The sequence below is a fragment of the Artemia sp. Qi Xiang Cuo genome, chromosome 4 (genome assembly GCF_049724085.1).
Source record: "Artemia sp. Qi Xiang Cuo chromosome 4, ASM4972408v1, whole genome shotgun sequence".
In the NCBI taxonomy this organism is placed as follows: Eukaryota; Metazoa; Arthropoda; class Branchiopoda; order Anostraca; family Artemiidae; genus Artemia; species Artemia sp. Qi Xiang Cuo.
The window spans coordinates 79,748,870-79,763,969 of record NC_142797.1 but is presented as its reverse complement, the minus strand read 5'-3'; the positions used below and the strand labels follow the sequence as shown (position 1 = coordinate 79,763,969).

The 15,100-nt window shown below is 32.7% G+C and overlaps 1 protein-coding gene across 1 annotated transcript in view; it reads right to left on the bottom strand.

The window, feature by feature from the left end:
- The window catches only part of LOC148953474 (anoctamin-3-like), a 433,736-nt gene that overhangs the window by 30,973 nt on the left and 387,663 nt on the right, over positions 1-15,100 (bottom strand). Inside the window, exons 6-9 of the mRNA XM_089087971.1 lie at positions 11,111-11,239; positions 8,186-8,269; positions 4,571-4,692; positions 2,309-2,469 (exon numbers count right to left, since the gene is read on the bottom strand). Of these exons, the coding sequence (XP_088944097.1) occupies positions 2,309-2,469; positions 4,571-4,692; positions 8,186-8,269; positions 11,111-11,239 (496 nt within the window). The remainder of the gene's footprint in view (positions 1-2,308; positions 2,470-4,570; positions 4,693-8,185; positions 8,270-11,110; positions 11,240-15,100) is intronic.

Below are 15,100 nucleotides of genomic sequence, written 5' to 3'. Positions count from 1 at the left end.
GCGTAAGATCTGATAATTCTTATACTGTATACTTTAGTATATTTTTGTATTTATTTTATGGTTTTATCATGAGGCTATAGCTACTATATTTTCATCATCACTAATTGACTATCTAATGTCCTTAGGATTGATATCACACATGCAAGCGTTTCTGAGCACTTTGTTTTTCTGTAGTAGTTGCGTTTAAAGTTGCATCAACATCGTGCTGGCAGTTGTGAAACTGTTTTTTTGGTAAATATTATTTTAAAACAAAGATAAATAATTAAACAAATTGAGTTTAAACGGAGACCAAGTTCTGAATCAAAAGCAATGCAAATTCTTTAGGCGTCGTTTTTTGCCAAGAAAACTAATGTGCAGATTTTCATAAGCTGTCCAAGACCTTTATTCCTCTTTGCTCTTCCTTGTAAACCGTGAGGAAATCCATTATTTAATTGGTTTTTCATAAGCAGTGGCAATTCAGAAGTTTTTATGTGACATTTATTTATTTTATAATTTTTTCTTTACAGCCCGCAAACTCAGGCCAAGAAACATCTGTCAGGTGGTTAATTCCGTTTTTTTCCATCACTTTTACATTGAACCCCTAGGAAAACTTTACTCGGGACTAGTCCCTAGTTCGGGCCACTAAGGTAGATAATTTCGGAGACCACACTGCCTTTCCATGACGATAAATATAAGTTCAAATAGGGATAAAATCCTTTCAATAGACAGTGATGATGATAACAGTGATAGAAATTCACAAAAATACCAGATATTTCGGTCACATATGCACTTTTACTACTGACGACGGTCACTGCATATGTGACCAAAATATCTGGTATTTTTGTGAATTTCTATCACTGTTATCATCATCACTGTCTATTAAAAGGATTTTATCCCTATTTGAACTTTTATTTATGGCCACTAAGGGAAAAATTAACCTCTCAGACATTCCTTCCTCTCCCTTCCAAGAAAATATTTGAATAGCAAGTGCCTTTTGCAATTGCCCTTGAAAATCCTGACCGCCGTACCCTCACCTGACACGGCGCCCGGGGCAGCTTAATCCGCAAATTTTAGAAACCAAGATGAACCAAATGGCACCACTTTTATTTTTCGTAGTCTCGCCCCTAAAATAAAATTCTATGATAAATACCATTCCCTCGACCAGGTGTCTTAAATTACCGTAGGTAAGAACTACTTTGCTCAGCACAAATTCTACAACAATATCTGTTTTATATTTTCGTATTTCTCTCATACATTTTCAAACAACATAAATTGTGTGAGGTCAGAGCTGATGTTGTGACCAACCAACAATGAACAAACCAGAATGTAAACTTCAGAGACTACATAGTGGATATATATATATATATATATATATATATATATATATATATATATATATATATATATATATATATATATATATATATATATATATTATATATATATATATATATATATATATATATATATATATATATATATATATATATATATATATATATATATATATATATATATATATATATTGCACTGTTTTAGAATCTATTTTAATCAACTTTACTTTTGTCAAATTTCTTTTAAATAATTTTATGTTTGTGCATGTAAAGCCTGAATCTTATTTAAACTTAAATTAAAACCGTTCCTAATTGAATAAGGTCAAACATTTTCTGGAGATTTAATCATTATTAATTTTATCATATGTCACTGACTAAGGCGTAATCGTAGATAAGAGGGGCTAAGAGTAAATATATTCAATCAAGACCATATCCAAATAGATTACTAAAAATCAGAATTCGCTACCCCCAATTTTTTGTCTGTTTTGGGTTTGCAACTCCTTCCCCTAAAATAACTCTTTGATATCCCTCCACCCCATGACTAGAATCTGTATTTGCATAGTATATAGCAATAATAGTTCTAATAAGGTTTGAACAGATCATGCAGATGTATAAACAGAACAGAAATGAATATAGTCGTAGTATATGCAGGGTTTTTGTAAATTGTAAATTTTACAACTACTCTAAAAAAAACTTTTTCGCATGCAGACCACTGATCCGTCAGGACAGGTCCACTGATCCGTCTTGTATATATACGATCTCCTGATTCTCTGCCTTGGGCCAGGAGTGCAATGCGTGGTTGGGGGCAAATCATCCAACGCTTCCCTTGCTTTTCATCCAGATTTCTCCAGGTACCCTTTTGGAGCTAGGGGTACTCTAAAGATAAAAAAAAGCTAAAATATTCAGAGCTACTGTGGATTTTTGAAAAAGCTGATTTTCATTATTTTTCATATTTGAATATCAGTAAATTATTCGAAAACGAAAATATATCTTACCCCAGAAGGACATGAAGACCGCAAACACAACTGTGGCTGGATTGTCAAAAGTGTATGAAATTTTTGAAAACAAGCATGAATCTCCAAGCTTCCAATAGGGGCAAACTTGATCACAAAGTGGGCACATCGTCAAGTTATTTTCACTTCCACAAATTTCCTTGCTAATTTTAAGAAAAACAAGCATTACCCTTTCAGTATCTACAGTATAACTTTACAGGACGAAATACGAAAAACATGTAGCTTACTCATATAATGTTTTAGAGGTAATTACTTGGCACAAAAAAAAAAAAAAAAAAAAAAATATATGTATATTTATTAATTTCCCTCAAAACCGAAGCGCACAAAAAATAAATTCACAAAATTGTAAAAACCCTCAAAAAAAAAAATTAAACAAAACCCGTCTTTGTTTTTTGTACCTAACAAATCATAGTGTATAGCACCTGAAACGGATTTTAGTCAATATTAATTCCTCCAGACTTAGCAAAATAAATAATCCATCTTTGACTTATTGTCTCAGTTTTATCACAAAATTAAAAAAACATGAAAAAAAACAAGATATTAAAGCTGCTTTCAAACCAAAAAAACTATAGGACCTTTAGTAAATTCAGCCAAAGATGTAATTTTAAAAAAACATACAGAGTCGTATATATAGAATATCTTGTTCTTGTGGAAAATATTATCAGCATATAAAAATTGCAATATATTCTTCCTTAAAGGAAGATTAAAAAAGAAAAATATAAGAAAGTTCCAATCTAGCAGTTGTGGAACTTCTGTTTCCTCTTCCGCGCCATAATACTGTATTATGTTTGATGATGCAAAATTAATTTTTAATAATTGTCTTGGGCTATTGCAAAGTCTTAGTAAGATTATAGATACTGAATAAAAAAAAAGGAATAACTGAATTAGGATAAATAGAGAACAGGAAAAACGTTGATTAAATTCAGTTTATAAAATTAGAAAAAAATGGCAAAAACTACATATATTTTTTTAATAGTAAAGAATACCAAGGAATTTTGCAGATTCATCCTCACACAAGATTGACTTTAAAATGTAAGATAAAATAATCTTTGAAAAAGTCAATAAGCTTATTTAGCAGCTCAGAAAATTCCTTAAATTTATCAAACACAACAGTTTCTTGATCTGTAGTTTGTTCTTAATTAATTTAAACTAGGGTATATGTAAGATTTTTGCATAAAATACTATTTCATTTTACTGAAAGTCCCACATCAGAAGATTAACGTACAATAGTATATAGCAGTCTGCTTTTAGCAGACATCCTGGCATGTGCCTTATGTATTGTTGCATGATTGGATTTTGTTTAAATGTGAATATCCTTTCAGCATTCTTTTTGGGTTATTTTTTTGTAGAGCGTTTGTGTGTTTTCTTTGTTTTTTTCATGTTTCGTTTAAGCTAGATTTTTTTGTTTATATTTTTTCCCCGTTCATAAAGGCTCCCAGATGTGAAGCCACAATATTTGGACTTCTATTACAATTTTTGTATTAAGACGTTTATTTTTTTTTAACTGTTTTAACAGAATGTACCTGTTATTGGTGGATTTTTGTTTCAGTTGAACATAGAAATGGTGTTAACATATTGATGAAAGGGAGCTTTCTAGACAATGCAAAAGAATCGAACTTACTTTACAATGGGTTCAGCTCGAATTTACAATATGTTAACCACTAAATGTCAAAGTTGTAACTGAAATTTCGCAAAGTTATTGCTAATAAAATAAAATGTCACAAAATTCAGTCAATTTCAATTAATCTCTCTATGCAAATCGGTTGCGCACTACCAATTTATGCAAATCGGTGAGTACAAATTGTGTCAACCCAGTGTCTCTCAAATTTGACAAATTATGGTTTCTGGGACAGAAAAAGGTGAATAGTTTTGGGTTTTTATTGACTGTCAGTAAAGTTTTCACTAGAAAGTTCCTTTTGCTTTCGATAATTAGCTTCCTTGATGATTTATTCGCTTGAATTTATGCTTCAACTACTGTGAAATCGATAGGTTTAGAAATAAATCACAAGTTTTAGAGGCAAAATCACTAAGCAAAAAAATCGCTTGGCAGAAAAAAATCATTAAAAATAGGGATAAATCACTAAGATTGGCAATCCCTCTAAATGAGCTATTCGTAGATTTGAACAGATGTATTAACACAACTACAAATTCTGGTGCTTTATCGCCTTTAGCCTTAGTTTTAGTAAAATTTATTATGAATTGTCTCTTATTAGAAATATTCAGAGGATCTGATATTTTAAATACCTCGTCACATTTGAATCAGAGTCCAAAGTGAAAGCACCATATAGAAAAGCAATTAATCCAGCCACAGATGCAGGTACCAGCATCATAGTGTAAAAGCCAAGCCAAGAGAAGTACAAGCCAGTCTAAAAAAAAATGAGCATGATATCAGCAGAAGATTATTTAGAAAGTAATTATTTAGAAAGCAAAAGAAGATACTTTGTTGCATTGAAAGAGTGACCTTAAAAATCAAAATTAGTAGAAATTTTAGTAAATGCATAGGAGGCAACCCATACGCCCTACCACACTTTTTTACTTCAGAGGTGGCGCGGAAGAGGGGATGCGCAAATTTTTTGACTTGCACTCTTTTTTAGCAAAAGTCACTCTATTTTGGCCTTGATATGCACTCTTTTTAGAAGTCAGCAGTTGGCAACCCTGGCGCGAAGCAGAGTTCTAATGCACAACAACAGTTTTATAATAATAAAACAAAACAGACATTAATAATAAAATATGTATGAAATAATGCTTACATCAGCACTGGAATTATCTTGAAAAAATGTTCACTTGAGATTGCTTTAGCATTTCCGAATTTCTTCGTTGCTTCATCGCTGTTTACAAAATTGGAGCTTCCCATTATCTTTCAATTTCATTGTCTTTATTTAACCCCCTTCTTCTTCCTCTACAGAAACATCCACCGACCTTCCTTCCCCCTAGTAGCAGGTTCTAAAGTATACAAATATACAATACTTTAAACACGGGAACGAAATCTCAAATGAATACACTCAGTCAAATGAAATCCATAAATAATCATAGACAGCTCAAAAGCGTTGACTCAGTAGAGTTTTGTTTTTTACCAGAAATCGGTAGGAGTCTAATCTCCCCAGCGTTTTAGGTGTATCGATGAACAAGAAATTCAATTTTGAAAAGATGAGTGCGGATCATGCCTGGGGTAAAAAGAGAGGTTTGTCGATTGTCCTTGAGCACGAGCCTACGGTGTGAGAGCTCAAAAAGAGCTTTATAGTTTGTGACCTATAAGAGAATCTGAAGCTGTTCTGCCAAGCTTTCGTTATCAAGTTATGTTTCTGCTTTCGATTGGAAACCTCCGTATAAGCAGGCACCAGTTTGAATAAAAGTTAGAGTAAAATCTAGAAGCGCTACAGATATGTGACGCTTCCCTCCTCTATCGATAAAAAGTTTTACCAAAAAGAGTTTATTCTCACGGGCTTAACAGGCTGCCATCTATATTTAAAAGCCATTTCTGCTTATAATTTCAGTTGAATATTTGGGTTCATTATCAATATTTAAAACGGAGATGGGGAATAAGTATCAAACACTCATCCTAAGCTTTAATAGTTCTAAAAATGCTAAAAAATTGGAGGCTTTCCCATTAGCGTTTTTGTGGTGATAATAGAAAGTTTGCCTACGACAGGAAACTCAAACTTTGAGCAAAAGGATATAGAATTTTTGTTCTAATGTTAATCAATATTCCCTTGGGTGTAAATTTGTGGTGCAATTTGCTTTTCTAATCAAGTTTTCATCATCTCCACATGTGCAGAATAAAAGTGACGTCAGAATCAGTGAACAAAATAGATAGTTCATAAGTCTTTTGGTAAAAAAAGAAACAGTTCAGTTTTGCCCTAGTATCGCTTTATCCCTTACGGCGTTCGGTGGCGTAGATAACTAAACACTAGAAAGCCAAATCAAGAAATATTTACTAGTTTCTTATGGAACTCATTCGGAACAAAGCGCGGCTGGGGGGCGTATGAGAAGCAAGGATGCTTGAAAAATATGCTTCTAAAGAGACTGAAAAGGATATAAATAAAAATTTTGAAGAGGAGTATTTATTCCGTTGTATTTAAAACTGTGTTTAAAAATAGGTAGTCAGCTTAAAGTTTCATCAGCCTTAAAGGTTGTCGGCTTAAAGGTTGTCGGATTGTCGGCTTAAGTTTTACAAAGTAAAACTTAAGAAATATTATGAAAAAAAGAAGCAGCTTCCTCCACTAAAAATAATTGAAAATGGTAGTTATAGTGAAGAAGAGGTGGAAAAAAGTTTCATACTACTAGAAAGTTGCCTGTTGCCGCCAAAAGTTAACGAATATATGTTTTTCTTTATGCATAATTTAGCAAATTGCATCCCAAAAACCACAACAGCAGCTTAAAGAAGATAAGAAAAAATTGAGAAAGAATATTAAACATTTCTAAATAATGATAGGTGTATTTCATATCGTGTAAGCTACGCTGGAAGGTCGTATGGCTATGAAATGGAGCTGCGTCAAACTGGTCAGACAGGCTAATAAGATTAAAAAATAAGTATAATATTTGAGAAATAGGCCTATTTTTAGCGGTGAAGAAATATTTAGAGCTACTTTAGTCCACATCTAGTGCATTTGCAGCTCCCCTAGTCTAGTGGAACCAGAAGCCTCAAGGGTTCGACTCCCACCAAAAGGATATTTCTATCTCTTTTTATCAGGCTGATGATTATATTCCACATGAATATAGCACTAACCCCACGTTGACATGTCCAGGATTTTACGTGGGAAGCAACGATTCACGTTCATTTTTCAGATTGTCACAGTTTAACTGAATTTTTCGGATAATTTTGGCGAAATTTCAAAAATAATACAAAGTTAAGTAACTGTAGCTTCAAAAATTTATCGCAGGCTTGAACTAGAAAGTAAAATTATAGAGAACAATGTGATAATGATGAAAATGAAAAAAATTGATCGAGACTGTCGTAAAATATATGATTCATTCAAAGAATTAAAAGCAGTAAAAAACAGATGAATAGGGTGATAGACTGTGTTCCGGGTTGTAAGCCGTAGTAACTTTATATTAGCCGCAGAAGTTACTTAAAGCTGAAATCTACCACAAACGGTTGACACATAACAAAGGGCTTATTAAGCTCATAAGGGCAAAGCCTTAATCAGTTTCAATCACTGATCACAATATAACTCATTCAATAATATTTTCAGTATCTTTCAATCTGACAGTAATATCGTTGACGATATTGAAGCATATTTACTTCAATAAAGATCCTTCTTAACTATGTTTATTAAAAGTTTCTACAAAGGCAAATTCAAAATTCTGTCGTTTCAGCAATTACGACAACGCTAGCTGGAGTGAGTAGGTTAGGTTTTAGTAACTTTATGTGGAGCTTATGACAATATAAGTTACTTTATGAGTAACTTATGTGGAGGTTTTAGTAACTTTATATAGAATTCACTCTAGGATACTAACCTCATCTCCAAAGTACTGTGAGATATTTTCATACGTTGAGTTTTAAAGAGGGCATTAGGTCTTGACCACTAGCTTTAGAATACTAAACATAATCTAGAATCTCTAAAATATAGAATTCACTCTAGAATACTATCCTCATCTCCAAAGTACTATCTGATATTTTCATACTTTGAGTTTTAAAGAAGGCATTAGGTCTTGACCAATAGTTTTAGAATACTAAACATAATCTAGAAACTCTAAAATATAGAATTCACTCTAAAATACTAACCTCATCTCCAAAGTACTGTCTGATATTTTCATACGTTGAGTTTTAAAGAAGGCATTAGGTCTTGACCACTAGCTTTAGAATACTAAACATAATCTAGAATTTCTAAAATATTGAATTCACTCTAGAATACTAACCTCATCTCCAAAGTACTGTCTGATATTTTCATACGGTTGAGTTTTAAAGAAGGCACCAGGTCTCGACCACTCTTCTTGAAGAATCTAAAACAGAAAATTATTTATATTTAACTATAAAGCGTGCTGTTATGAGAAGCATTGTTTTTTCGTTTTTGCTGCTTATAAATCTACAGAAAGATGATGGGACTACCTGGTCGAAATTTTTTTCACCCCTGTCCCATTTAAAATATTGTTTTGAACCCCACTACCTCATATAGAGACAAATCTCTTTCAGATTATAAACATAGTCAAACAAATTGGTTTTTGTTTTTCGCGGAAATTTCAAAATCCAAGACACATTTTTCAGACAGGTTGCTCGTGAAATCTGGAATTGTGAGAGAACCCGTTAAGAATTTTCAAACTTGTTTCCTCCAGATTCTGGATGGAATGGTTTTGGGGTCCAGTGAATTTCTTGACCTGCAGAGAGTGCCTATGTACCATCTTAGCAAGTATTGTTGTTCAGTAAATAGATCAAAAATGCATAAATTGCTTATACGGGTCTGCGTTTGTTATCTGTGCAAGGCGAATGCAGGCTGACATCTGTGCAGTCCTTCTTTTTATTTCTGCCTTGATATTTTAGTGAGCTAGTGCATTTATAGATATTTATGCGTGAGTGCATGTAAGACACCGGCCAAAGCACCATAACGTAGCTGATCAGTAACGGAGATAAACGAGACCTTGAGGAGATCTAGCCCCCCCCCCTGTCTCCCCGAATACAAAACATATTCAAAATATCATATTTTAGACGCCAATTTGAAAACAAAATTCTTACGTAAATTCCCACATCAGAGAAAAAATTACACACTGAGTCTTTTTTAGAGCCATCTATGGGAATTTCCCCTACCCTCTTTCTAGAAAGCCCTGATTGCAACTAAAAAGAAACACGATAAAACAACGAAGAAAGAAAGAAAAACAATTTAGAAAAAATAAAAAACTAGTGTAAAACCCGACATTTTAAGTTTTGATAAATTGATTTTAAGAAAAGTATTTAAAAATGCAACAACGCAAATTATAAGTGAAAACTGGATAAAAAGTTTTGAATTTTACCACCAAACTAAGAGCCGACGGAATGGTGGTGGGGATACGGGAAATTTATAAATACCACTTCCTTGCTTTAAACAGGACGTGTGGTCGAGGCATAATATATATATATATATATATATACATATATATATATATATATATATATATATATATATATATATATATATATATATATATATATATATATATATATATATATATATATATATATATATATATATATATATATATATATATATATATATATATATATATATATATATATATATATATTATTTTGCCAGTTTTTGCGATAGCGGGGTTCTCTCCCAAAATTACTTTGAATTGACCTCTGCATATTTGGATCGTTTTGGGAACTGTAAGTGTATATGTTTTAATTATTATTTGTATTAGATGATGGTACCTTACTTGTCTACTTGTCTCCTATAATGATTAATAAAAGTTATTGCACTACACCAAACCTCTCTACAACATTAGTTTAGTCTTGTTCTCGATTAGTTTAGTCTCGATTAACCCCAGTCGGTACAGCCAAGATAATTAGTCAGGCCAAGGCCTAAGGCATGCTACCAAAGTTTACTTACCTTAGGACCATAATTGTACTCCCTACAAGGGTAGACTAACACACCAACCGTAACCTACGATATACGCATAACCTCACTTTACCACACAAGGGTGATTTTCAGCCAGTGAAAATAACGAAAACTTTAAGGGAATATTGCGGCAAAGACTTCCGTCAAACCGTACTAAGAAAAAAAAAATTAATAATAATAAAAAAAATGGTCTTTTGAAGTTAACGTAACAGAAAGAAAAAACAACGGTCAGTCATTTCTGTCTTGTTAACATTAAAAGGCTAGTTTAAAGTTTTTTTTTTGCTTAGGACGGCTTGGTGGAAGTCTTTGCCTAAAATACTTGACACAAATACTTGGTGAAAACTTGATGAAAATCACCCTTGTTTAGTTTTTTGCTTGTTATTAACTTTTTTCGATTTTTTGTTGTTTTATCGTGCATCATTTACGGCCAGCGTGGTTTCAGAACGTATTTAACTCAAAAGGGATTATGTTAACCAGTGACATAATTTCGTCCAAATCTTGGGGGAGGGCAAGATTGGAGCCAATTTTCTCAAATGAAGTGAAAATGACAGTGAAAACTGAAAAATTATCCATATATTACCATAAAGGCAAAGATATACTAAGAAAAACTGACCTGTTTCTCTGGATACTTGAATTATGCAGGCTTATCTTAGTTTTGACAAGATTTCTTGCAGAAATTAAATTTTACCTTGGGGTGGGGCAAACTGAGGTCTTGGGGGAAAATTATGTCTGGAGGGGGCAGTTGCTCCCCCTGTCTCATAGCAAATTGCACCCCTTATGTTAACAACACAGATTTTACAAGAAGGTAGAAAATCTGAAAAATTGATTTCGAGTTTTTTTTTGGTTTTAAAGACCACATGCAATTACAAGAAAGGCAATTAACGCAAATGCAATTAACGCATTTAAGATTCATCAAAATAAAGTTTAGCATTAATAGCTCTATTTTTAGAACTCTTTCTTTGTGTGAGACAAGACGCAACATATTATAGAGAGGGATAAGACTTATTCACATTTTGAGAAGGAGAAAAGGTGGACAAGAGACTGAACCAATGGATAGAGCTTGCTTAGTTTGAAGCGTGCGCTGTCAATATATATTTTAAAAAATGACAATAACACTTTCTTACAAAATACATTTTTCTCTAGCCTCCTCCCCCATGCTCTTTTAAAATTTTATTTCACAGGCTTATCCTGTGGAGATATTTTTGCGGGCGCAGATAAACATAGATAAATTTCATGAACGTTTCAATCACACCTGTCTCTCATTCAGGTCACTACAAGATACTTCACTTTCTTCACTGTCAGAATCAATTTCGTAGGGTCCATCGTGGAGTGGAAAAGCAGCAATGTATGTCTCTTTGGCGAGTAGCAGTCGAATACCAGCCTAAAAAATAAGGTGACGTTAAATAGATTAGTTTTTTTTCTAGCAAAAATAATTTGAAAAATTATCTTATTGAATTTAAAAAAATAGAGGTAATTATTAATTGAGATTTTTAAAAATTATCACCATTATTATATCAGTTTGTTTTTTGCTTTTCATTTATTTATTATTATTTTGTAAGGTTAAGGTAGCTGTGCTTTCGGGGAGGAAGGGGGGAATCTCTTATATAATGAATTGTTTGGATGAGGGATGTGGTTGTGTTGAACAGTAAAGCGAGAGTCGTAGAGCGTGATTAGGAGGAATCGTTATTTTTTTAAGGGACGTGCGTTTTTTTGCATAGAGAAGTTTATTTATGTTTATTTATTTCTGTTTGTTTAAAAAAAAATCCGATTGAATTGAAATTGAATAAAAATTGCTTCCTAAATATACTTTTTTTTTGCAAACTCTGTGAACTTTTATGCGTAAACTACAAATTAGATCTACATTATCAATCACATAAATTACTGGAAAATCTAATAGGCAAAAAAACTTCAGAATTTCTGAATTGTTCTAATTTTCTACCTTAAAAGGAAGTTTTGTGTAATATATGACAGAGAAATTAGTAACTGAAACTCTAATAAACGAATTTTGATAAAAAAAAATAGACACATCAAAAGAATTGGATTTTTATGCTGATTCAAAATATAGAACATTCATTAAGTTTAATTTTACCCATCTAAGGCTACAGGCCTGAAAAAATTCGCCCGATATTCGAAAAAGGAGAGAAATACCCCGTAAAACTCAAGCGATACTAATGAAAATCACACCATAAGATTCAGCATATTAGACAACCCTGTTGTAGTGGTTTCAAGCTCCCATATACAAAAATGTGGAATTTTGTATTTTTTGCCAGAAGAAAGATAACGGATGTTTTTTTTTTCCAGGGGTGATTGTATCGAACCAATGGCCCTAGAAGATTGAGAAAAAAGCTCATTTGAACGGAAATCATTCGTTTTAGTGTCTTTTTAAGTGACCAAACAGATTAGACGGCAACTAGCCTCCCTCCCACGTCCATTGTTTACCCAAAACATCCAATAAAAATTTTAAGATAACCATCTGATTCAGCAGAGTTGAAAAGTCATACGACTGTGCTTATGGTGATAACATTGACCTCCATAGTCCCTGAGGAAAGGGCTGTAAGTTACGTAACTTGCTCGTATTGTTCACGTAATTTATAGTATTTGTTATTTTGAAATATACGGACTTTTCCCTGGGTAATTTTCTTTGGGGAGGGAGAGGACAATTTTCCATGGGGAGGAAAGTTTACGGGGAAAATTGTCCAGGAGAAATATCACATGGGATGATGGGAGGGGGGATTTCCTGGCATAATTTGAAAAACAATGAGGAATTAAAAAAAGTTTTTCAACTAAAAGTAAGGAGCAACATTAATACTTAAGACGAACAGAAATTATTATGTATATGAGGGAGAGGGCTCTCCCTTCTTCAACCCTCACTCTTTACGCTAACGTCTTAAAGTTCTTTAAAAATATTTCCCCTTAAATTCAACGGGCCATGTGTTTGAGCAGTCTTGCTTAAAGAACTGTGACAAAAATTCAAACTGTAGCGTAAAGAGAGAGCCCTCCCTCAAATACAGAATAATTTCTGTTCGTTTTAAGTTTTAATGCTGCTGCTTAGTTTCAGTTGGAAAAAAAACTCTTTATTTTTATTTAATTGGGGAAAGGACCTTACACTACTAGACAAAAGTACTATAGGCTATAAGGAAAGCAGAACAAAAACATAGTAATATTAAAACAGGACACCTTAAGTTAGTTTGACCTAAGTATTTGGTATATTTTTTCTTGTTAATGCCAAAACTATATATATTTTACAAGGTATATTGTAAAGTTTTAGCAAGATAAAATGTAGGCTATTTACGATTAAGCGTCCACGGTTATATACGGTTATACGGCTTATATGGTTATACGGCTATTTATATCCGTTGTAAAACCAGTTAGATTTTTTTGTTCTGCGATGTTTATAAAATAAAAATAAAAAATTAGTGTTCCAAGTCCACTATTAAATCAACTACCTAAAAAGATGAAATTTTATGGATGAAATTTAAAAATTGACAACAGAAATACATATATGTTATTGCGAAAATCAAGCTAGAGATAATGTAGGAACACATAAACATATAAACGTTGCGTAACATGTTGACCAAAAGCGGTTAAGGACTGAAAGAAAGCACCGTTGAACAAATGGGATCAGAAGCAGAGCGTACATTCTGCTGACCAAGAGGGATCAGAGACAGAAAGTATACAACTGTGATCTGACGGGAGTAGTGATGGTTCAAATAAAGGAAGCGGGCAGTACTCCCTTACTATGCGAATTAAAAGAAGCGGACAGTACTCCCTTACTATGTCAATTAAAGGAAGCGGACAGCACTCCCTTACTATGTCAATGAAAGGAAGCGGGGTCCTATCCTTTTTGCATATATTAATATCTCCGAGCGGACAGTAGTAGAATAGGTCTTTTGAATTTGCTCAGGCCCCCGTACCAAACAGGTTGTGTGTGTACTTTCAAGTAATTGGGTTACCAGGGTCATTTGCCTATTACAATGAGCTCTCTATGGCTTGGCAGACATGTTTTTTTTTATTATGAAATCGATTTTTTGTGCGTCAGTCGATTAGATAAATTTGTTGGTTAGTCCAATATAATAAATTTATTGGTCGGTTTTCTAAAAAAAAAAAACTTGTCATGATATAATGTACTTAATTAAAAAAAAAACCAGATATAATGTCCCCACACTGCATTCCAATTTTCATTATGCATTAAGACATTGTTTATAGTACACCATATATTTTTAACTTTTGAAAACATTGGATTTATTTATTTTCAATGTGAGTACACTTTTCATCCATTTAGGTCCCCCAAAAAAAAATTAATGAAAATGTTTTACTAGTAAATTCAAATTTCAGGGGGAAAGCCCCCCTCCCCACCAACAATACAAACACTAAAGAATATTACAACTATATTCGATAAAAATGTCAAAGAACGCTTTTTTCTATTATGTAAATAAAATCTATCCTTCATAGGTATGTTTACAATTTTTAATTTTTTTTAAAAACACTTTTTTATCATACAGAAATAAAGGTTTTTCCTAACATGATGTATTTTTCTGCTTTTAATTAAAAGCTTGTGTGTTACAAAGAGTGTGAGAGTTTTGGGGGGGTTAAATTTCACCGGCTCTTGCTGTAAACGGGGTTTGTCTAATTCCGTTGTCACGGTGAATGATTTTGGGAAAAATTTGTGTGGGAGGGGGCCCAGTGGCCCTCCATTTTTTTTTTTTTTTTTGGGGTTAATGAAAAAGAAAATTATAAATTTTAAATTACATTAGAATGGGGTTCCACATAGGATCTTTTAAATTCTATAGTAAGGTTATCTGATGATTTTATTTTAATTAAATTTATATGAGTTTTAGAGGGTGTTGTCCCCCTTTTTCGAAAACAAGGCAAATTTTTCTCAGGCGCGTAACTTTTAACCGCTATAGTTAAACCGGATGAAACTGATATATTTGAAATCATATGGATTCTCTCCTTACGCTAAAGTTTTTTATTGTTTGAAAAAAAAAAGTTGTGAGAAAAGGTCAAACTTTAGCGTAAAGAGCGATGCGATGAGGAGGGGGACAATCCCCTTCATATAGGGAATAATTTCTGTTCGTTTTAATGTCGCTCCTTACTTTCAGTTTTAAAAAACTTTTTTTTTATTTAATTTCTGATCGTTTTTTAGTTAATGTAGCTTTTATTTGCACAAAAATTTTACTTTTCTTTTCCTAAATGGATGTCTTTACAAATTAACTTACGTAACTAACTTCTATATTCCTGT